Here is a 24,188-nt window from a genome sequence, read left to right as displayed (position 1 = left end):
GACATTCAGTGTTAGCTTGTTGCCTGAATACCAACCGGCTACGGCGGAGTTCCCTATGATTATGTTAATCCTTTCTTAGGGACTTTTTATTGCACTTCAAAATTAACTTTAAACTCGAACCTTCCTCAACTAAAATTAGCTAAATCAATTAATTCCTGCAGAAACTACGAATGAAATAACCGTAACATGGTCGACATTTGACCGAACACCTGAATCAATTGTCGAATATGGAACCGATGGTCTCACTAAGAGCGCAAAAGGAAGCTCGACCTTATTCGTCGATGGCGGCAAAACAAAACATTCCCAGTACATCCATTCCGTAAGTAAAAATCACAGAAAAATCTCAAATGAAACTAATAAAGATCTTCAAATCCATAGGTAACCTTGAAAGATCTCCAACCAAATACAAAATACATTTACCATTGTGGCAGCAGCCTAGATTGGTCTGCTGAGTTCTGGTTTAAAACACCCCCATCAGGTACAAACTGGTCACCCAGTTTGGCTATATTTGGCGATATGGGGAATGAGAATGCTCAATCCTTATCGCGCCTTGAACAGGATACACAACGTGAAATGTACGATGCTATCATACATGTAGGAGACTTCGCATATGATATGAACTCAGACGAAGCAAAAGTTGGGGATGAATTCATGAATCAGATTCAAGCAATTGCCGCATATGCACCGTACATGGTGTGCTCTGGGAATCATGAGGAGAAATAGTAAGTTCGTCCCTTCTGCTTGTGTGAATTTATAATTATTGTAACCTTCTATTTCAGCAACTTCTCAAACTACCGAGCCCGTTTCAATATGCCAGGGGAGACTGAAAATCTGATGTACAGCTTCAACCTGGGACCTGTGCACTTTATCAGCTTTTCTACTGAAGTCTACTATTTCATGAACTACGGAATCAAAGCCCTTGTCAATCAATACACCTGGCTGGAGGAGGACTTGAAAGAGGCTACAAAACCGGAGAATCGTAAACTTCGTCCCTGGATCGTGACATTCGGACATCGTCCAATGTATTGCAGCAACGATAACGGCGACGATTGCTCACATTTCGAAACACTAGTTCGTGTTGGACTACCATTTTTACATCTTTTCGGGTTGGAGGATTTGTTTTACAAATACGGAGTTGATGTGGAAATTTGGGCCCATGAACATTCCTACGAAAGACTGTGGCCAATTTACAATTATAAGGTTTACAATGGGTCGCACGAAGCCCCTTATACGAATCCTGGTGCTCCAGTGCATCTTGTGACTGGTTCCGCTGGATGCAAAGAGGGTCGTGAACCTTTCATTAAGAATATTCCTGAATGGAGTGCTTTCCATAGCAGGGTATGATTGACATCTTTTGCAGATAGTCCAAGTAGTTATGATGGCACCATCTTTTCTTTACAGGATTACGGCTACACGAGAATGAAGGCATATAACACTACGCATTTATATTTCGAACAAGTTTCGGACGACAAAAACGGCGCTATAATTGATTCTTTCTGGATTATCAAGGATAGTCATGGAGCTTACAAACCAAATTGAATGTAGCATTTAGTGGAGGAGGCTCAATTTTAATAAATCTAGCACAATCGACGTTATTTTTGCACAAACTTTTAAGTGTATACCAATTTACATTAGGGTACGTAATACGTTCTTAAATAATAAATAAATCGAATGAAACGAGAATGAGTGACTCTGAATTCTCAATAACTAACAGAGCGGAACGATGCAGTTAACAGAACTTAGTGGCCTTGAAGATGTTAGTGCCGAGACTCGTGTATTCGGACTGGTTATAGTTTTGTAAAAATCTGAGATTTCCAAAGGCCTTTTACGCGAAACTCCGAGACATCCATTTGATGGTCACATACGTTCGCTTACATGTTACGTCCGCCACTTTTCGCAGAATTGGAGAGCTGCGAGTTCAATATCGACCGCTTGTATGATCTAGATGTCGCTGAACAGCAAGAGAGCTATCTTGCTGGCCGGGTGCAGACACAATCAGCAACCCGCCTGAGAATATAGATAAGCTTTGAGCCACTATAAAAACCCCTGAAGGGACTGCGGAATCGTGGAACCGGATCGATGAACGGAAAGGGTTGAAAGTTTTATTGACCGTTGCGAGTGATAGCGGGCAAGATACCAAGCGAAATATCGGTAAGTTCAGCCTAAAGTGCGCCGTGACAAAAGGGAATTTGTTGTTGCGCTGGACAGGGAAGCGGCATCACGAAAAAATTTGCATATGGTCGCAAATCGTTCGGTGGTCCTGTGGAGAACTTTGACGCTCTATTTATATTTAGGTATTACTTCGCGGGGTGGGTTGATTCTCGTCCTTCCTTCCTTCACCTGCTCATTCTGTATTTTTATAATCATGGAGGAAACCGTAAGCCAGTTTTTCTTTGATCTCAACACCTCCGCAACTAAACTCCTTCTCTCAATAGCGAACCTCGGGCAATAAAACATCACTTGCTCTGCATTCTGGGGTTTGCCACTGCATGCGACAATTTGGCGAATCATCCAATTCAAAGCGGTGTAGATACTGCCTGCAGCAACTAGCATGTCCCATGAGGAACTGGGTGTTTCTGCCCAAACCATACTCTGATGCTGGGAATGAAACTGTGCGTCCACCGGCCCTTCGAAGACTCGTCCCATTGGCGTTACCAGAGATCATGCGACCCCGACCTTTCGGTATTTTTGCGTTCCGTGTGCCCGTCTATGTTGCATGGTATAGCACACTCACTTCACCCACCAGAATGCCAACAGGAATCATGCCCACCACGGTTAGTACCACTTCATTTGTGGTGGTCCTGAAAATGATGTAAACCCTCAAAGCCATCAGTCGGTAAAACAAATTCATCTGTATCCGTCTTTGAGACCTTGTGGGCGCCTCCGCCTATACAGGTGAAGCACTCCGGCTAAAAACAGTCTTCTAAGGTGTCTCGGCCCACTGACATTCGGCAACATTCTTGCAAGTGCCATGGTGGCGCTAACTGCTTTTTGGCATGTATACTCCTAAAGCTCAGTTTCGAGTCAATTACCACCCCCACCGACTTCCACTTTCGCGTGTGTTTTTTTCTACGGTTCGTTATTAAGATCGCTTCCGTTTTTTTCATCATTCATGTTCAAGCCAGGTATTATGGCTCTCATCGTTTCGATCACATAAACTTCCACATCCTCTGAGTGTTTTGCTGCAACAACTAAAGCCAGGTCATTGGCAAAGCCTACTATCATAGCCTCCTCTGTGCTCGGAAGCATTTTCAAACGAGGTATCCCCCATATGAATCCAACAATTTTGCATTTCGGCCATTTATTCGACCCGGGGGTCGTGTAAATTTTCAATTTTCTTGGATTTTGGCCGGGCCCTCCGGAGATGGATTTTCGGCGATCTCTCGTCTTCCAGGAGTGGTAGTGTGAAAATTCTTGGATTTGGTCAATCTGGGCCGCCTTCCCTTTCAAACGACAATATCTCGTCTTCCACCATATGTTTAGCCACCATAGATTTTGTAGGTTTTCGGGAGTACTTGATAGCCAACTCTGCCTCGTTCGTATGCTCGGTAAATTTAGTAGTTACCAGCCTTTTCGTTTGTCCGATATACACCTTCGGGCAATCTGAGCAAGCGATTTTATATATACTGCTCATCTCCTCTACCGTTTTTCGGTCCTTTTCTCTAGCCAGCTGGGGTTTTAGCTGGTGGATACGACTTGATTATACTAGTTGTATGTCCAACCTTTTATATGCTTGGACAGATTTGAGAAGGTGACACTTGATCTTTTTAATGCGGCAGAAGTCGATTGTTGGGTATAAAGTGAAGTGAGGTTACTACGTTCTATCCTTCGTGCGTGTCTCCTGATCATCGTGTCTCTGATGGTGCTGGTGTACCCGTTTTTCCTTGCAGTATCCATAATGTAGGGTTTTGCGCTCTGGTAGTCTTCCTCTGTGAGTGGACTAGTTAGAAGGCCCTGGGTCATCGTGCCATAAGCTGCCATTTTATGTTGGTAACTATGGAACCAAGTGAATATACCATTTGAAGGCAATTGGTTATTGACTTCAATCTCATGAGTAAAGGTTATTTTAGGGTGTAGGGTGTTGATGTTATCCAACATATTGCGGATACTAGTTTCCGGGATCACTGCCAAAATATCATTCATGTACCTCAACCATATATTTGGCAATAATCCCTTCTGCTCCATTTTCTCCTCCAGTGATCCCATAAAGATTTAATTTAGGAGTGGAGAGAGAGGATTGCCCATCGGTTGTCTTGAAGTATTTTTCCCTGAATGTAAAATAATTTTCACAGCCAATCTCGCATATTGTTTTGCCTTTCTCCTCCATTCTGGTGTCGAGCCAAACCGAAGTAGCCACTCTGCAAATTTTGTTATTGCCTCTTTTACAGGCGTACTGCGAAATAAAGCTTTGACATCAAATGACACTAGGCGCTTATTATCCGCCAAAGCGCCCACTACACTCAATCTTTCAATCAATTCTTTCGAATTTTTGACAGATTGTTTCCCGTTGGTCGGCCCCAATTTTTGGCATTCCTCAACCAACCACTTCGCAATGTTGTATGTAGGGATGTTAGAATCTGCAAATAATCTCCCTCATCGCATTGCCTAATTTGTGTATTTTTGGTTGGCATCGGATTCTGGGTAAAGAGGGGTTTGGCATCCGTAGCCGGGCTGGGTTATCAACTACTAGAGAGCATTATTTTAGGGCGTTCTCTACTCGTTTTATGGATCCTAGTAGCGGGCTATTCCTCAATTCAAAGTAATTAGTTAGACGTACCCCCTTCATCAGTACAAAGCTGGGTAGCTTTGGGTAAGTCACCCCCGAAATATATATTTAATGATTGTTGTTAAATATAAAAGGGATAAAGTAAACAATGATTTGTTATTAAAATAAATCTAGTTAAGGGGGCCATTCCGTGTGTCGGATCCGCGGAATCGAATTATTTTTTGGCATCAATCTAGATATAGTGTAGAATATATGGGCAAAGCGATTTTTTGATATTCGGAGTCGTTCGGAAATTATAGTGTTAAACACGTGATATGTCACATGCCAGATTTATGTCGATCGCCGTAATAAAGCGCGTATTTATCGGTGCGAATGACTTCGCTAGGAGGACAAGAATTGAAGCCAAGGCTGTACATGTGTTTCTTCAAGACACCTAAGGTTTATGGACTAGGTATAGCAGATTAATGATCAGTTAAGTTTTTATGGCTATAAATCGCATTCTACTTTTTAAATGCGTTTTTCTCGAAACTGCATGTTGAAAATCGGTTGCCACCATAGCCCAAAATCTACCCAACTAAATTCTTTGAAATTTTCATTATTCAGAACATATTTCTACGGTCCGCAAACTAGGATAATTGCGATTCATTCAGTACTTTTTTTTTAATTCATTGAAGAAGCCTTAAAAAAACACCAAGGGTAGGTAGGTAGGTATCAGTGGCCGCTCCGAGGAGCCCAATTAGCGCTTTGGTGCGCCGTTTTGATGCCACAAACTCCTAAAACCGTGACTGTTGTTATGGGAGCAGGGAAGCAGAGTCCAGCCGGCTCGGATCTTCAGAGCCAGCCCGTAGCATTCACCAAGGAAAGCAGCTCTCCCACCCTGCAGCTAGAAATTTCTCTGAGGTGCCCAAAGAATGGTTTACCCAGTGTCCGCAGCCTGACTCTAGCCAGAGCTGGGCAATCGCAGAGAAAGTGCATGAGGGTTTCCCTCCCTTCTCCGCAGCTTCGGCAATGCCAGTTGTAGGGTATGCCGAGCCTAACGGCATGGTCCTCTATGGGCCAGTGCCCCGTCCATACCGCCGTAATCTTGAATGCATTCGTACTCGTCTGGCACAGGAGCTCTCGTGATACTGGGGGCCAAATTCTCCTTGACTTGGCACAGCTTATAAGCCTTCGCCATCTCAGGCCCGCGGCTGCTATGTAGTGCGAGTAGACTCCGCCCCCGACAGCCACCAGCGGAACACCGACTGTATTCGCCGAGGGACTGCCTAGAGCGGAGCCTTGCCTGGCCAATCCGTCAGCCCGCTCATTCCCCTCTATGTTCCTATGCCCAGGAACCCAGAGGAGAGTGACCTTGAGCGTGCCGCCCAGATGGTTGAGCGCATCTCTGCACTGCCCCACCAGCCGGGAAGATGTCGTCATTGAGTACAAGGCCCTTTATGGCCGCTTGGCTGTCGGCCAGAATGGCTATGTTACGCTTGGGGCTCGAATCACGCTCCAGCCATCGACAGACTTCCAATATCGCCAGCACTTCCGCCTGGAATACACTGGCGAAACCTAGGAGACCATACGACTTGGATACACCGTGTGTATTCGAGAAAACCCCCGCGCCGACTCCATAGGCCATCTTTGATCCATCCGTAAAGAATACCGTGTCATAGTCTTGCAACACGCTGCCGGTCTTCCACTTTGCCCTGGTTGGAAGGTCCACAGCAAAGTTTCTCATTAAGTTCAGCTTGCGTGTGACATAGTCCGTGGGGGATGCCCAGATTTCTCGCGGTATTTCATCTAGGAAGTTGCTGTGGCCGTAGGGCTTCGCTGTCCAGCATCCGGACTCACGTAGTCTGACGGCACTGCACGCTGCAACATATTTGATATGGAGGTCTAGGGGGAGGAGATGCAGGAGTACATTGAGAGCATCTGCCGGGCAGGACTGCAGAGCCCCCGTAGCACCTGCACACGCGGTTCTTTGAATCCTATTAAGCTTCGTTCTATTGTATTTCTTCTTCAAAGCCTGCTACCATAGAGCCGTACGTCAGGATCGGACGCACCACAGCGGTGTACATCCAGAGAACCATCCTCGGCCAGAGACCCCATTTTTTTGCAAAGGTTCTCTTACAGGCATAGAAGGCTATACAGGCCTTCTTAACCCTCAGTTCTATGTTCAACCTCCAATTTAGCTTAGGATCCAGGATTACACCCAGATACTTTACATTAGAGGAAAGAACCAATCTTTGTTCATTCAGCCGTGGTAGATGAAATTCAGGTATCCTTGTCTTGGTGTTGAATAGCATCAGTTGCGTTTTGGTTGGGTTTATGCTGAGTCCGCATCTTGCGCAATGCTCCTTCCATGATGTCGCTCATAATGGACAGAAACATCCCTGATACTAATATCACCAAGTCGTCGGCATACGCCACCACCTTCACCCCGCTGCTGTCCAATGTACGTACAATTTTGTCCATTACTATTAATCAGAGCACCGGTGAGATGGCGCCACCCTGGGGCGTGCCTCTGGTCACAGCTTTGGTGAAGTGGTTGCCTCCCAGATCGGACTGGATTATCCTGGTACTCAGCATGGATATAATCCAGTGCGTGAGATACCCCTCCAATCCAATACCGGGCAAGGCTTCCTTGATGGCGTTGGTACTGACGTTGTTGAAAGCTCCCTCTATATCCAAGAAAGCAGCAAGGGTATACTGCTTGTACTGCAGCGACCGCTCAACCGTGCCAATTATCTCGTGGAGGGCGGTTTCTGTGGATTTTCCTTTGAGGTGGGCATGCTGGGACTTAGAGAAAGGCGTTCTCTCCATAATCGTCCTTAAGTGAATGTCCAGGACGCGTTCTAGGGTCTTCAGCACGAAAGAGGTCAGGCTGATTGGTCGGAAGTCCTTCGCGGATTCATGACCGTGCCTGCCCGCTTTCGGTATGAAAACCACTTGTGCGCGCCTCCAGGACTGCGGTACGTATCCTAAAGTGATCCCGTTGTCGGTTATTACGGTGATATCAAGGACCTCCTCCCAACCGTCACAGTTCTCCGAGTAGGGGAAATGGAAGGTTGGTGTACTGCCCCTGTTACACACCGATAGATTTGAAGTAATAATAAAATCAAAGAATGACTCAGCTCTTTCGTTGATTTCGGAGCTGCACCAAAGCGTATGCCTTGCATTCGCGTCGCAGCCTATCAGCAGGTTGGCTTTCTTTGTTGTTATGGTGTTCGTCAGATGTAGTAGTTCTTCTGGCGGAGCTGATCGGTCAAGAGCCATGTAAACCGAGGAAATATACACGTTCTCTGCCCACGCCTGCTTCAGCTTGACCACAACTAGGTCACTGGAACTCAGGTCCGGGCACAGGAAAGCGTGCAGACTCTTCCTCGCGAGAATACATGCTCTAGCTCTATCCTGATCAGCACCCCCTGTGCTGTGGAATCAATTAAAATATTTGCTTTGGAGCCCTTTGATGGTTCGGTCGCTTCCGACCCAGGGCTCCTGTATTAATGCGATGTCGATGTCTCCCTCTAAGAGGAAGACGAGCAGATTAGCCGAGGCGCACTTCGAGTGCTGCAGATTTATCTGCGTTACCCTCAGCATGATCTGCTTGCGTGGGGGGTTTGTCAGCCCCCGTCGGACCGTCGATCGTCATCTCCTCCAACAGCTCGTTAGCGGCGTCGATTGGGTCTAGGTCGTCGTCCGGTTTTGCAGAGCGGAAGACTTTTACTTTGGCATTCCTGACTCCGAACCACACTTTATAATCGGCCTTTTTTAGTGCCCCCAAGCACTCCTCGTTTATGCGGAGTAGACCAGGCTGGCTGTTTATCTGAGGTTCCTCCTCCTTGATAACAACCCAGTCGTCCATGGGAATCCCGGGGTTGTGAAGGCGCAGGAAATGGACGAGCTTGTCCTTCTCCATGCGGATCTTCGGCAACCAGATGCGAGTGACCGGTCTCCTGGGAATCTCGTCGTAAGGGATGATCTTGAGCTTAACGCCCTCCCAGGCGTCGTCGAGAACTGGTCCATGCAAGCTATTACGTGGAATCCGCGGACCACCTGCGATGAAACAAAGTGGGGAGTGAATCCCGGATGTTTGCCTCCGGTCTCCAGGAGATGCTCATAGACCATGCCCGACAGCCTAGCCTCAACACTGGTCCACACCTCCAGCGTTAGTTTGCCGCTAGCAGAATTGCCATTCGCCAGCGCCACACGTAAGTGACTCCTGGCCACGTCGCTGAAGGGCTTCGCAGTACGTGGCCCGCCGGCTGACGGTTGCTGTACAATTTCCTTCGAATATTGTTTGGCGTCCGCGCTCTTGCCCACTCCGCTCCGCTTCTTATCTTGTTCGACCTCATCTTGAGATCGATTGCGTTTTAGAGCGATGGGCTTCGCTTTCTGCTCGTCAGCCAGGCGTTCAGAAAAAAAAAGTTTAACACTGTACCAAAAATTTAGTTTTTAATATTTTTTAATAATCCTAGTTAGCGGACTGTAAGTAAAATGCCGTTTACTTTTTTTCTTTATGATTATGGCAGCGCCTTCTACGATGGCAGCAGAAAACCACTTTCTTTTGGAGATGGGTGTATAAATTGCTCTGTATTTCAACAACGAGTTATGCAATCGGGGTGGAAAAAGTGCCATGCACGCTCAAGATATTAGTAAACATATGGTCAAAAAATTCGTATTTGTATCTTCATCCAGTTCTTCACAAGAAATTTCTAAAAAAAACAACCTTCACAAGGGATGACCCCCTTAAACCAAACAAGTAAATAAATCTTCTCATCATCTCGTCGCAGGAGAAAATGAATGAAAGCATGCGTATGGCATAAAGCCACAGACACCACCTTGTATATATCATTTATTTCTGCTAGTTTCCCCTGTACACTGTCTGCGATTAATTTATTTAATTAAGTATTTTTTCCTGATTTTATTCGTTATATAACGTAATCAGCAACTTCCGATATTGCGTGGGACAGTTCTGAAAACATTATTAAATGTGTCACTGGCATTACACCCCGAACAAGTGATAAGTCAAGAAGAAGATTAACTGTCAATTCGGTGCTTCAATTGTGGTTTTGTTTGGATTTCGTTTAGCTGCTCCAAAGATGAATAGTTACAAGCAAAAGTTGGCTTTGTTGTTGCTTCTTTTAGAAACACGCAGGCTACGAGGCAAAGCCCGACACCACAGGTATGTTGTTTCCTCCGTGTCAAAATATTCCAAATTGTCTAGGTCCGGGCCGTTGGGGGGATTCCGTCGTCTGCCAAAGGTCGTGGATGGTTGCAGACGCGCGAGTGCAGGTGAACTTTACATTTCGGACGAATTTTAGCGATATCGGGACAGAGAAATGGAGCCAATTGTGAGGCAGACATTGCTAGAAAGCAGCACTTTCAAGTATTTCTTGTTGTTCGGCAAAGCCGGGATATTGCAAAGGTTTGTTTTGGGGAAGATTGTCTGGGTCAGGCAATCGCCTCTTTGTGTCAGGAATCGTCGGAGCTAGTCTGACATAACCTCGTTCGCGTTTGACGTTTGTGGTTTGCGGTAGAAATGCCGCGGAAGAGTGGGTGAAAATTTGCTTGAATTAATAATTTCATTTACCTTGAAAGTGACTTTAGATTAGTGCAAGATGGTGTTCTTCTCGAGTGCAATGTTATTTGCAATTGCCGCTGGTGTTTTTAAGCGGAAAAAACGATGGTAAATAGAAGGCAGGGTTGATACCCTTTTTCGTGCGGTTACTCCATTGTTTGTTGATTACATTGGGCTTCGCTGTGCCTAGAGAAGCCTTTAGGTTCTTATTTGAGACTTATTGTATGGGGGACGCTAAGAAGATTCGAATTTTCAGGACGCCCTTCTCATCTAGGAATCAACCAAACAGTGGAAGAGTCATCGGTCTTCAGCTGTTCAATGGGGGAAGCCTAGACGCGTTTGGATATTTGTTGGAAGGATCAGAGTTCACTTGTCCTCATTTCGATTTTGTTTGATAGTTTAGAGATTGGAGGAGAGCCTGGTTATCGTTTGTGGTGTAAATGCATCTATGACTTGCTTAATAAATCAAATGTGGCGGGGAATGGAATGTGGATGTCAGCATGATTTGCGGTTAGCGATAAACCGATAAGCATAAAACATGTGAACATTAGTTAATATCTGATAAGGTAGGAACAGATATTAGAAAAGGTGGGTTATGTAAATTACCAGCAGAATTCGTGGGAACGGAGAGAGTATCTGTTTTGGGAAATTGGCATTGTATCTCGTATATCATAAGGGTAGAATCAGGGAAGTTGCGAGTCTAAAAAGTCTGTAGAAATTGTGTTCTAATGCACATGATGGTCTTTTCGTCAAGAATAACTGGTTCATATTGCTCATATCCTAAAACGAAGATTCACTTTTTGGTGAAGAGCACCCTTGGCAATGTCTAAACTATCGACGAATACAGCTAGGGTTGCATGTTGCTGACGGAACGCCAAAGTGTAGCATCCACCAGCTGTTGCTTGGTGGTTTCAAACGCCGGGACAGCCTCTGTGAACCACACAATCAGACGGGAGTATTTGGTTTTCGACCCAGCCAAGACAGCATTAAGGGATCATTTGATTGTGGGCGGCCTTGGGCAAGAAACGACGACAGAAATTTAACATGCCCACCTTCTCAGAACCTTACCCGGAAACAGGAAGCTGGAAATCGCTTGCACCTTGACTGGGTTCGGTTAGATGCCTTCAGGGGTAGCCAGGTGGCCGAGCAATCTCACTTGCGTTTATAGAACGTTAAGAGCTGAACTGGGGCCTCAAGGAGACGTTGAAAAATTCACTCGAGGTGCTCTAAATGCTCAGATTCAGAGGAAGCGCGACCGGAACATCATCCAAATATACGAATATACGAGTGGATGAATCTTTGAAAAGTTTGCACCGCATTACACAGTCCAAGAGTAATCCTAGTGAACTCGAAGGATCTGAAAGGTGTGCATATTGCCGTTTTCGGAATGTCTTCGGGAGCTACAGGGATTTGATGGTATTGCTTGACTAAGCCCAAGGTCGAGAAGATAAGACAATTGCTTCGCGGCAGTTGGCTTGGCGCACGATCACTCAGCGTTAGCTCTGTCAGTAAGCGGTTAAATTTAGCCGTCTCACTTACTGACAGGCGTTTTACGAGCTGCTCTTTCAACCGCTTATAAGAGCACTCGAGGAAAGCTTCCTCGTCCAGTCCGACCAACTTCTTTTTCTTCTCCTCAGCCTTTGTCCCGTCCACAAACGGGGTTGGCTCGTCGTGATCGGTTTCGCCATTTAGCTCTATCGAATGCATGATCTAGGTGCAATCTCGAGGCTTTTAAATCCCCATCAAGCGTATCAAGCCACCGTTGTTTCGGCCTGCCTTTTGGTCGTTTACCACCGACTTTGATGTTCAGACCAATCTTGACAAGTGAATTCTCGTTAGCGCGAATTGTGTGACCATACCATCGAAGACGCCTCTCTCGCAATTTTTCCACGATCGTTGCAATCCCATAACGATCGCGGATATCCTCATTTTGGATGTGACCAAACCGTGTCACGCCACTAGTTCAACACAACATCTTCGTCTCCATTACCGCAAGACGCCGTTCATTGTCTTTTATAGCCATTCAACACTCAGAACCATAAAGGGCGAGGGGACGGACGACATTCCGGTAAATTTAAGATTTGAGACGTTCGTTGATACGTCGATCACAAAGAACACCAGTTGTGGAACGCCACTTCATCCAGGCTGCGTTAATCCGTGAAACAATTTCATAACGCAGTTCCCCATTGACTGATAGCATTGACCCGAGGTTTTTAAATCGCTCAGTTCTTGGCAAATCACTGCCGCTCACAGTGATTGTGCCTGTTTCATGGGAATCGGTCGTTAAAAATTCAGTTTTGTTTAGGTTCAATCTGAGACCCTGTTGCATGAGGCGATCATTCCATTTTTGGACAAGTTGCTCGAGATCATTTTTGCTATTAAACACTAGAAAAACATTATCTGCATAAAGCAGTGTATAGTGCGCTGGATGTTGGATATCCCGTGTGACGGTGTCCATAACAAGAACAAAGAGGAGTGGTGAGAGGGCGCTTCCTTGATGAACACCAACAGAGACATGAGGCGGTTTTGATGCACCCGCCATACTTCGAACTTTACTTTTCAGATCGTGGTAGAGCAATTGAATCCAGCGCACGAGTTCTTTTGGCACTAAGTGTTATCGTAAAGCATACCAGATGAGTTCGTGTGGCACACGGTCAAACGCTTCTCTCTAGAGGGCGATGCTGCTCACGGTGTTTCTCCACGAGTAACCGCGTAGCGTGTATTGCGTCAGTAGTTCCGCAGTTGAGAGTTTGCCGCCCTTAAGATCGCATATACTTTAGCTTGAAAAACCGTTGCATATTGTCTCACTTCTCTTTTTTATTCGGGAGGTAGACGCCGGCTCCAAAACCCTGTTTTGTTTGTGAGCCACCAGTGCAGAAGACTTCCGTATATCCCACCACGAATTCCTCTGGGACTTCTCAGTTCTCTCTACGTCTCAGGGTTAATTGTATATCTTCTAGCAAACAGATTTATGGGGACCCGAGAATCAGTAAGCCAATGCTGAACTGGATTCAGTTCTGCCAGTAGCTCATCCAATGCTCTCTGCCCCCCGCGTCCGTTCGGTGAGTTTCGCTTCGTGGTGGAATACGCCGCTCTGGTGTGGAACTCCAGACAAATTTCCGCTTATCGACTCCACATCACCCCACCCCAGCTGATATTGGGTTTCAGCGACAAAACAACAACTTTAGGGGCGCAGATCGAAGCTCATGCGCCGTGTACCCCCTTTCTCCGAGACCTCAGAACCGGGGACAAAAGGCTTTAGTCTGGACACGGAGAAGCTCTTAGGCCTGCCGCCAAATTCAAGCCTAAAGCAATGCTCCCATCTGTTCAACATTGATATGGGCCGTCATATGATGACTGCAAGAACTTTCGGGAAGCATCCACGCGAACCAACACGTGTGCAGACATCCAAATCCTTGGGGATGTTAACCTTCGCCGAAGAATGACGGGAAGGCGGAGGTGATTTTAATTTTGCCACGGTGTCCCGGAGCAAACGCAAAAGTCCAGTAGTGAAAATGGCTGACCTTGTATCGAACACATGTATGTGTGTGTGTGTGTGTGTGTTGGGGGAGAAGCTACAGCTTCTCAGCACTCAGGCCATATTGGCACATTGTACTCGCCACCTCCGTCGCAACTGGAGAACATCGGCACCAAAGATCTGATGCCTGATGCGTCCATAGGCGGAGCATTCACATAGAAAATGCTCCGTGGATTCCGCTTCTTCATTACAGAAGGTACACGTATCATATTGAGTAATTCCTATTTTGAACATATGTCCGGCTAGTGAATTATGACCTGTCAGAATGCCTAAAATACACTTGCAAGTCCTCCTGCTTTTCGACAGGATAAACTTCGAGCTACGCATGTTCGGTTCTGGCAGAAAAAATTTGGTGTGTCGAGCAGCATTTAGGTTCTGCCACCTGTCATTGTGAGAAGCTTGTTCCTAGTTTTTGAAGACAGACTTACCCAATGCTACTGATACTCCAATTGCTGGTTCCCGCCCCGACATAGGAGAGATTCGACAATTCTTTCGCCAAAGCTTCCGAGATTTCATTTCCCTCTACGCCACAGTGACCAGGCACTCAGAGTAGTTCTACCGTATTGAATCTAGAGATAGAGTTCAAACGGTTTCTGCATTCCTGAACGATTTTCGAGGTGCTCACAGGACTACTCAACGCCCTCAATGCAACTTGGTTATCACTGCAGATTACGATGCGCCTGCCCTTAAACCGCTCGTCAATCAGCCAGTTTGCTGCCCTTAGGATCGCATAAACTTCGGCTTGAAAAACCGATGCATATTGTCCCAAAGGAAAAGCTTATTTCTCGTTTTTATTCGAGAGGTAGACACATGATCGCTGGGGAGTCTCAAATTCTTGCCATACACTAGCTCGACCGAGCTGGCGGCGAACTCTTCACGATGAGCTGTACGTACGCCAAGTGAAACGAAAGGCTGGACGAAGAATCATCGTGTGCCATTATAGCGGCATTTAGTGGGCAAACTCCTGGGTTTCTAACGCCACTGGACGGCTGTGTACCACCCGCAATTCAATTGGATGATGGAACGCTGGCATGCTATCATCCAATTGAATTGCGGGTGGTACACAGCCGTCCAGTGGCGTTTGAAGCCCAAGAGTTTGCCCAACTCCGAGAATAGGGTAGATTCAAACTGCATTCCCTGGTCAGTAATGACTTCGGCCGGAATTGTGTGGAAATATCGGCCAGAGGTACTGCCCCAGGCCACCGTGTGAACCTATCGACGATTTTGAGGCAATGCTTGAAACCATGTGAATCTCGCAAGGGGCCAATAATGCCAATGTAGATCGTGTGAAAACGCTTTGTAGATCGAGGGAATGAGTCTACTTCTTTTTGTACGTGTTTGGTGGCTTTACACTTCTTGCACGCGATGCACTATCTGGCCCAGGAATTAACATTTTCATTCATTGAAGCCCAGGAATATTTGTTAGTGACAAACCGAATATCTGCCCAAGATCATGGAGTATGGAATACTTCCTTGCGAAAAGCAGCCGGAATATATGGTCTAGGTCCTTTTTCAGAGGTCTCGCAGAGTATTTCGGAGGTAGAGCCGAAAAAGGAAAACTCCTAAAATTTATATTTAGAGGTCCCGTCATCCATCTGTGCCTCGGCGGTTGCCAAGAAATCGACCGTGGCAGGGATTTTAACTTCTGAAACCGCGACAGAGCGTCTACAACAACATTATCCTTGCAGGACACGTGCTGGATGTCCGAATTAAACTGGCTTATGAAGCTCAGGTATCGGAGTTGGCGAGGCGACGCTTTGGCAGGCTTCTGCTTAAAAGCGACGATAAGAAGTTTGTGGTGTGAACGTCCTGCTTTCTAGGGAGTATCCGAAGTACTTTACGGTAATGTACGCGGCGAATAATGGCTAACAGCTGACGGAAAAGAAATTCAACGGCAGTCTATTTTGGTTCACCTTTTAGTGAAGGGCAGCACCTACTGCGATGTCTGAGGCATCGACGAATACGGCTACTAGTGCATCAGTTTGAGGAAATGCCAGGAGTGTAGTGTCCGTCAACTGTCGTTTAGCTTGCTCAATAGTCTGGACGGCCTTGCAATCGCGCGTGAGTCTTTGGTCTTGGGTCCACACAAGTAGGCATTCAGGATCGTTTGATGTTGTGCGATTTTGGCCAAGAAACAACGATACAAACATGCCCAAAAACTTTCCAGATCCTTGACTGTTTTAGGTTGTGGGAAGTCTATAATGACCTGAACCTTGTCTGGATCCCGTTCAATTTCCTCAGGGAAAATCGTGTGGCCTAAAAAGATCACCTGCCGTTGGCGTGATTTGCAACGATAAGCACAAGACCGGCCTCAAGGAGACGCTGGAAAATGCATTCGAGGTGTTGATGATGCTTTAGTTTCAATCTCCTCCTTCTTAATGCTGTTCAAGTGACAAGCTCTACATTAGCAAGACGAACACTTAATATTCCTGACGACTGGCTCGCGGCCAGTGCTCTAATTCCCCAATCCCCCAACCATCGCGACTATTTGTTAACCTAAATTTATTCTTTTATATTTCAGCAAAAGAAAACATCAAAGCAACAATAAAAATGGTGAACCACAAGCAAAAAGATTTAAACATTCAGAGTCATCGTCAAGCAGTTCAGAAGATGACGATGACAGCATGGATAGCGAAAGTACCTTTGATTTATTCTCTTCGGATTCTGAATCCAATTCAGACGCTTCCTCCTTTGCCGAATATTCGAATTCAGAGAATGATGAAAACGCGTCCGATTCAGATAATTCACCATCACAAGAGTAAGTTTCATAGCAAATTTTTAAATGTCTTAGACATATTGTTATAATTTAAATTTTCGATCATTGCAGTGATATCAGCATAAAGGATGAGCCGTTGTACGATTCAGACTTAGATTTGCACTCGGACGGGGACGACAGTAATGTTAATCACAACCGTTCGAGGGAATCCTTTCAATCCGATGTGCCTGTTACAACGAGTACAATTAAAACAGAAGTTTTAGATAGGTATGTACAGAACTGAATGAGAGTTAATGGATCTTCTTGAAAATTGTCGTCCTTTCTTTAATAGTATTGTGGATGCAGTCGAAGTCGAAAGGAATTCACTCCTCAATAATGGGGACATACGAGTGAAAGAGTAAGTACTAAAAAATATTCCATAGAGCAAAAGTTTAATCTAATTAACAATAAAATTGAAAATAAAACATTGCGAAAAGCTAGAGGAAACAGGGAATGTGTACAGGATTGGGCAGATAAATATGCTGATTTATAATTTCAAATGAACAGAAGGTAATGCAGAAATAGCTCGCCGGAGGATATTGGTGAGGTTTGGGTTATCCCTGGAGCAAGTCAAGCTGTTAGTCACCTCCAAAAATGCCCCATAAGGTGTGGTTGACTGCTAAGACTTGCAAGTGGACCGTCAAACGTAGTGGGGGTGAATTCTATGCCTTTCAACTACGCGGTAAATCTCGGACAGTACAGCGCATCGTGCGCCACAACAAAAGAGAATTTATTGGGTGTACGTATAAGTTTTTTCCGTTTTCTTTTTCCGGCCAGACGGGCTTGAAAGCGACGAATTGTTAATAACATTGGAGGAGACGAATAAAATAACTCTTGTTGAACTATCAGAGAGATTTAACCTACACGTACCCTAATGGAAAGAAGAATCCGATATCTGGGTTATGTTGGCAAATTTGATTCCTGGGTTCCTCAAGAGTTATTAATCAGAAATAATGTGGACCTGGTGATCAATTGCCTTTCACATCTGAACAGACGAAAATCGGAAAGTTTCCTTCCCAAATTGGTCACTGGGGATGTCAAGTGGATTCTTTACAAAAATATCGCAGGACCGTACGAAACACCACTATTGGCATTAAGAGTAGGATTTTATTCCCGTGAGGTGTTTTTGTACCTTTGGGGCACATTCGCAGGAACATTCATCGGTATACTGGGGCCAGCTAGAGCGTCTCGAGGTAGCATTTACAGGAGAAAGACCATTCCATGGGAATAGAGGTAACATCATCTTTTTTCATGATAACACTCAGAGAAAAGGTGCAACTTCTGTATTGCCTTGACCTTGCTCTTCAGATGTTTACGTTCTTTGGATAATCATTTGGAAATGAAGGATTTTTTAGATACAGATGCTTTTGCGAATTTCTTCTGATCCAATTTTATAAAAGGAGAATCCTAAATATGCTAAATAAGGAATATCCTAAAAGTTCTCGGAATAATTTTACAAATCGTTCAGAATTTTTCATAGTACTGTCCCTCTGTTTCGATGCACCATTACAAACGCTTCACCCAATCACTGAAGGCGCTCTGGGGGTCGACAACTAGAATTTTCTTCTGTGTGGTCGTCGTAGCTACTTTTACCACGCCCAGTGTTTTATGCCGAGTTCCCTTCAAATTCTTTTAATTCTTGTTGACAAAAAGAAGTCCGTTGGAATCAGATAGGAGCTACACGGTGGTTGTCATAACCATTTGAGTCAGCAACTCGGCGACAATGAGCGCGGTGTGGCGTCATGGTGCAACATCCAATTGCAGGAAATCTCTCTTCTGACCCGTCGAACCATATTGCGTAAAAGCTTGAATGCTTCACAGCAAGATTTTTTTACTGACGGTCCTCGTGGCACCAATTTACTTTGAACCACACCTTTTCAATTAAAGAACACAATGAACATCGTCTTTATTCGGGATTTGCTCATCTTTGCTTTTTTTCACTCGAGGAGACTCCTTAATGTATCATTTGGAGCTTTGACGCTTTGATTCCGAATCTAACTCAAAAATCTACGTCTTACCTCATGTTATCACTCTGTCCAAAAATTTTGGATACGTTTCATAGCTTTTATGAAATTCCTGACACTTCAATAAACGCTGCTGTTATGATTTTCGGTACCATTTTCACGCAAACTTTCCTTATTTCACCTGTTAAAATTCGACGAATGATTGTTCGGGGTATTCTGCACTCTTTTCAGTTACTCTAACATTTAATCGTCAAAATTTACCGCAAATTCCAGCATCGAATCCTCCGTTTGTGATGTCGACGGGTGTCCCGAGCGGTCGTCATCGTTAAAGGACTACCGATCTTCCCGAAACCTCTTGTGCCACATGAAAGTTTGGCTCTTCTTCCACGTCATGTTTTCTGAAACACCCCGATTACCCTTATAACACCTGTTTGCTCTCCCATCGAGTCATAGACCTTAATCAAATGACTCTTTATTTTGAAGAAGGTACACTACAGTATACTGTAGGAGGGAATGTAGTAAGCGTTGCGCTTTCCCGTGATTATTACCCTGATTTGACTCATGTATTAATTCACAGTTGAGTCGAATTATGTCCGGTGTCAAGTCATAATACAAATACCACTGCCACCAGTGAGATTTGAAACGAGATCTTCCGTACGACACTGAGCTATCCGGTCATCGGGGTATTCTAGCCCAAAACAATAATGAGCAACTTGTTCAGCGCTCGGGCTAAATACCCATGGGCGCGTTGAGTGACAAATGGGTCAGTTCTGTATTTTGAATCGGCAAATCAGCTATCTTGTCCGCCATCGCCATTTTGTTGAGTTGAACTAGTTTCGCTTGTATGTAAAATTGCAGCAATTAATGCTTCAAGGCTACAAATAGTTCATAACTATGTCGGTAAGTATGAGAGGCTGCTCTTGAGAAACGTGGTTTTGCTGTCACAAATTCCTGAGACTATGACTGCTGTTAAATTCTCTTTTTTTTTAAGGAAAGCACCATTTAGCTGGCTCAGATCTTCAAAGCCAGTTCGCATCTTAAGATTCCCAAAGAATTGTTTACCTTGTGTTACTGCCTGACTAGGGCTGGAAAATTGCGACGGAAGTATCTGGAATCTCTCTCTTTATTTTTCGCAACTTCGACAATTTGAATGGCAGGGTATGCTAAATCTGCCGGCATGGTTCATGATCGGGCAGCTCCTCCTCCTCCGCTTAACACGGATGGTAGTGAGCCTTTATCACCTAGAGTCGACGGCTGTTAAGTAGTGCGAATAAATTCCTCACTTCATGGTCGACATCGGGACATGCAGATTGGGTCCATCGAGGAACTGTCGGGAGTAGGGGCTCACGTAGCCAGCCCGTCAGCTTGCTCATTTCCTTCCGTGTTCCTATGACCGACAACCCAGAGGAGAGTGATTTTGAGTGTGTCGCTCAGATTATTCATCGCATTTCTCCACTAGCCTCACCAGCCTGAAGATATCACCCTTCACAATAAGGCCTTAATTGCCACTTGGCTGTCGGTTATAATTACTATATTACAATTGTGAACATCGTTTCCGTCGTTAGGCAATTAAATACAAACAAGTAGTGATCATTCTAGCAATTGATAGGATTGCGCTTGGAATACATCGGCGAATCCTAGAAGACAGTACGATTCAATTGCCCTGTGCGTTTCCGAAAACTAATCCTTCTCCGATTGCACAGGATGTCCATGGTCCATCCGTAAAGAATATTGTGTCGTAACCTCGCAACACACCGCCGGCCTTCCAGTCTGCCCCGGCTGGAAGTCCCATCGCAAAATTTTTCTTAACGCTTCGCTTGTATGTGGGGTAATCTGTTGGGAATGCCTAGAATTCCACTGGTACTTCAGCTTTTCCATGAATCAACACGCGTAGGGAGGAAGGGTATAAATGGATTTAATAATAATAATCGTTGTCGTAACAATCCAGTTGGATTAGGGCCTTGAAGTGTGTTCGAGCATCTCATTCAAGGCCATAAAACGGTACATTACAGGATTACAGTAACTTATAGGAGGCAATGTGGTCAGCATTGCGTCTGTCTAAGATTATTACCCTGATTTGACTCAGGTACTCATTCAGAGCTGGTTCGACTGGTATCCGACGTCAAATCTCTATACAAATCCCACTGCCACCAGTGAGATTCCGTATGATAGCCTTGTGCTCTAACCCCTCAGCTCTCCGGACACTCTGATTTACCCAGGTGTCAATTCTTTGATAGAACAAATAAATATGACATCTTAATTGCAAGACAAGGTAGAGAAATATGACGAATCTCAACTGTCACTACTATCGGATACATACATGGACGCAGTTGGGGCCACAAGACAGGACAACGAAATGTGAATGTGAATAGTATGCACTAAGCAAGAAATCATGGTTGGACATACTTTACGCACCGAAAAAAACCGACCCTAACGATAGTGTTGAACGACGTGGACCCGCCTTTATCTATACAACCCATGCAAAAAATCAAAGCGAAACTGGTCAGAACAAGGATCTAAAGAGACCGGGCTGGCATCAACACTGAAAAGTTCTTTGTTTCGCTCGTTAGCTAGATTTTATGTTCCTTCTTTCGGCATTTTCTACATCTGTTTGTAGAATTCCAGACTGTAGAATGATATTAGCCGAGACAATTGAAGAACGTGTTCTGTTTGGTGATGAAGTTTTCGCGTTATTGAGTTGTTTCCTGCAGCACTGGGCATCCTGAAAAGTGTTGCTTTGAGCATGGATTATCTTGGTTCTTAGTATGAATACTATCCATTGCTTAAGACACTCTTCTCATCCTGTTCTGGTTTGAGCCTCCCTAATGGTTTTCGTACTCATATTATTAAATGCTCCCTCCCTAACTAGGCAGATAGCTAAGGAAGGTTGCTTGTAGTGTATGGACTGCGTATTCGTGCATGTCCAACATGTACTCTTCAACACGAAAGAGCCGAGGCTGATTGTCCGAAAGTTCTTCGCAGACTCATAGCCGCACCTGCCCGCTTTCCTTGTGAGAACTACGCGCGCGTGCGTTTCCAACAATGCGGTACATGTCTGAATGAAATTTAAATCCGAAAAATCTCTACCAGACACGACATAATCCTTTTTTGCTTCTTCTGGAACGTGATTGACGTTATGCCGCTTCCGGGTGGAAATTTATAAGTGGAGAAACTGCTTATAGCCCAGCTGATTTTATCCCTGGTGATTATCGACTCGATATTCCCAAATGACTGGGTCTACATGATTTCCAATCGGGATTCTGGATTAGGTATAGTTCTCACTAGCAAAGAAGTACACCTGAACCCAGATTCCCATCAGAAGATTCCACCCATTCCCATTCCCTTGGTCTGGATCTTACAGAGCCTCGGTGAATCATTTATACTTTTGATGTTCTATTTCTGCCTGTAATATTAGTCACCTTCCGGGGATTGGGTAGGTTTTCGAACCACCAGGCAACGGCATTCCGGTATTTCGCCTTCTCTAGACCTTTGACTTTAGTTCGTCTGCCCTGCGAATGCTACCATTGGGAGCACCGGTAAGTTTGGATTTGATCACCTCACTATACTTCTCCAGCTGGTCCTCTTGGGATCTCTGAGACTATAGGAAATCTTTACAACGAGATTTAAAGTGGAAATTATCAAGCTGTGATCCGAGAAGAATCTCTTATTAGACACTCTTCAGATCTCTGCCTTCAAAATCTTAGGAGGAAGAATGATGATATCAAGGCTCTCTTCCTAACCGTCATAATTCTCTGAACTATGAAAGTGGAAGAGTGGTATACTTGCCCTGTTATATGCTGATAGGTTTGTCTAAATAATAAAGTCGAAGAGAGATTCATCTCTTCCGTTGATTTCCTAACTGCCCCAAAATCTATGTGAATTAAGTTCGTGCTCCACAGCTGGTTTATATGGATGAAACTATTGTTCTTTGTAGATTACTATTTGTTTCGCGAATTAAATAAACAAACAGCAGCTGGCAGTGCGGTGAATAGATTGTACGGCGGTACACAGCACTGAGTACGGAATGCGTTGCGTACCGATGACTTCGTGATCGTTAGAAAATTTCTATTCGATGGCAAGCAAGCGTACAACAGCTTTGCGCACTCCATGATGGTTACAAAGCCACACGGAATGAAAACTTCACGCACATCCTGAGTGCGGTGTCTACCTTCGCCCCTTCTCAAAACAATATTTTCGCCCAAGTTAAGTCAGTAGGTTCCTTTGCCTTACTATGTAGAATGTTTTCATATATGTGGAAGATGGTAACGTTGATTAAACTAAATTCATGGAATTAGTTCCAGGGTTTGATTCAATTATACATATATATTCATACCAGAGACACAATTATTTCAACCATTTTCCAATTCAGTCAGACCGATATCTCTGAAGAGATCGTAGATTTTGCTATAAAATTTTCCGCGATTCACAGATACCCTCATTAATATAAGTATTGCCTTCATTTCTGAATTTTTAATAAAATAATTTTTTTTTCTGTGTCCTTACAGAGAGCCTATTGACGCTGCAGATTCAACGCAACCTTCATCTGCCGTTGAAATCAAAGAGGAGCCAGATTCTGAAGAACCTGTTGGTTCCACATCTGGTCCGCCACCGCAAACGTTTGGATAATCGATACTAAAAAACGAAAACATAAAGCACTGATTTAGTTTGTGTTAATTTAGTAATAATACGTGGAATTTGAATGTGAAGTATGGTTGAATGCCGACTTATTATTATTTTTCCTGAGTAGGAATATTGATCTCTGCTCAAGTGTCATTACAAGAAACATATTTAAGAGAAAAAGAATGAAAGAGTAATAAATTTAATAATTATTTCTAAGTCTAGTGTTTAATTCGGATCAAATGATCGGTCATAATTCTAGAACTCCGTCGAGAAAGAAAAGCAAATGATTAACATTAATTATTTTTGTTTGGAATGCCTCAGTACGCGTTTCAAGCTGCAGTTTCTTGAGCGCGGATGCTACTTCATCAAGGCGTAATCGGTGAGTATATTTTTCATCGTTTTTCATTTTCAACAATGTTTCAATCATCTAAAATGAGTAAGTAAAAATTAACAGATTATTTTTACGAAGATCTCACTAAGTATGCGAAAGATCTGTTACTGACAAATGCAGATTTTTCCCTTTTTAAAATTTTTGTTTTCACAAATTATATATGACTCAACGTTCGGCCAACTTTTCGATCCCCCACTTGAAAAATTGGCTGGTTCGGAGTCACAGAATTCTTCAAGTCAACATCTTCGTTTTTGCGGACGACCTTGTTTAGTATGAGTTGTTGCCCGTTTATGCGGGCCATTTTTCATCACCGGGGACTATCATCACCATCAACGGCGCAACAACCGGTATCCGGATTATGTGACCCGCCCACCGTAACCTATTAAGCTGGATTTTATCCACAACCAGACGGTCATGGTATCGCTCATAGATTTCGTCGTTATGTAAGCTACGGAATCGTCACCGGTGACTATGTGGCTCAAAAACGACTGGTGCTGTTGTTGTGCCGAATGATGACGAGCGAGCAAGGAAGTGCTTGTTGAAACTCCTTCATTTTTTAATTTCAGATATCGAACGATGGCTGAATGGTTGTAACCCATTTGATTGGCGAGTTCTCTTGTTTGACGAG

General features: G+C 44.5%; 2 protein-coding genes across 4 annotated transcripts in view; both read left to right on the top strand.

The window, feature by feature from the left end:
* LOC119654635 (acid phosphatase type 7) overlaps nucleotides 1-1,683 on the top strand; it is a 33,061-nt gene extending 31,378 nt beyond the window's left edge. Inside the window, exons 2-5 of the mRNA XM_038060107.1 lie at nucleotides 162-319; nucleotides 379-722; nucleotides 780-1,338; nucleotides 1,402-1,683. Of these exons, the coding sequence (XP_037916035.1) occupies nucleotides 162-319; nucleotides 379-722; nucleotides 780-1,338; nucleotides 1,402-1,539 (1,199 nt within the window). The 3' untranslated portion in view covers nucleotides 1,540-1,683. The remainder of the gene's footprint in view (nucleotides 1-161; nucleotides 320-378; nucleotides 723-779; nucleotides 1,339-1,401) is intronic.
* An 8,056-nt stretch (nucleotides 1,684-9,739) lies between these two features.
* LOC119654504 (lisH domain-containing protein C1711.05-like) lies at nucleotides 9,740-23,386 on the top strand. Of its 3 annotated transcripts, none has more exons than XM_038059938.1 (5): nucleotides 9,740-9,896; nucleotides 16,352-16,588; nucleotides 16,658-16,813; nucleotides 16,878-16,943; nucleotides 23,055-23,386. In XM_038059938.1, exons 1-5 carry the CDS (start codon nucleotides 9,814-9,816, stop codon nucleotides 23,173-23,175), a joined length of 663 nt encoding a protein of 220 aa, XP_037915866.1. In that variant the 5' UTR covers nucleotides 9,740-9,813; the 3' UTR covers nucleotides 23,176-23,386. The 3 variants fall into 3 exon arrangements, with proteins under 3 accessions (XP_037915866.1, XP_037915865.1, XP_037915867.1); XM_038059937.1 differs by lacking the exon at nucleotides 9,740-9,896 and adding an exon at nucleotides 9,953-10,139; XM_038059939.1 differs by lacking the exon at nucleotides 9,740-9,896 and adding an exon at nucleotides 10,165-10,400.
* The last annotated feature ends 802 nt before the right edge of the window (nucleotides 23,387-24,188 follow it).

This window comes from Hermetia illucens, chromosome 4, assembly GCF_905115235.1.
Source record: "Hermetia illucens chromosome 4, iHerIll2.2.curated.20191125, whole genome shotgun sequence".
NCBI classification, from domain to species: domain Eukaryota; kingdom Metazoa; phylum Arthropoda; class Insecta; order Diptera; family Stratiomyidae; genus Hermetia; species Hermetia illucens.
This window is presented reverse-complemented; position numbering and strand designations above follow the sequence as displayed.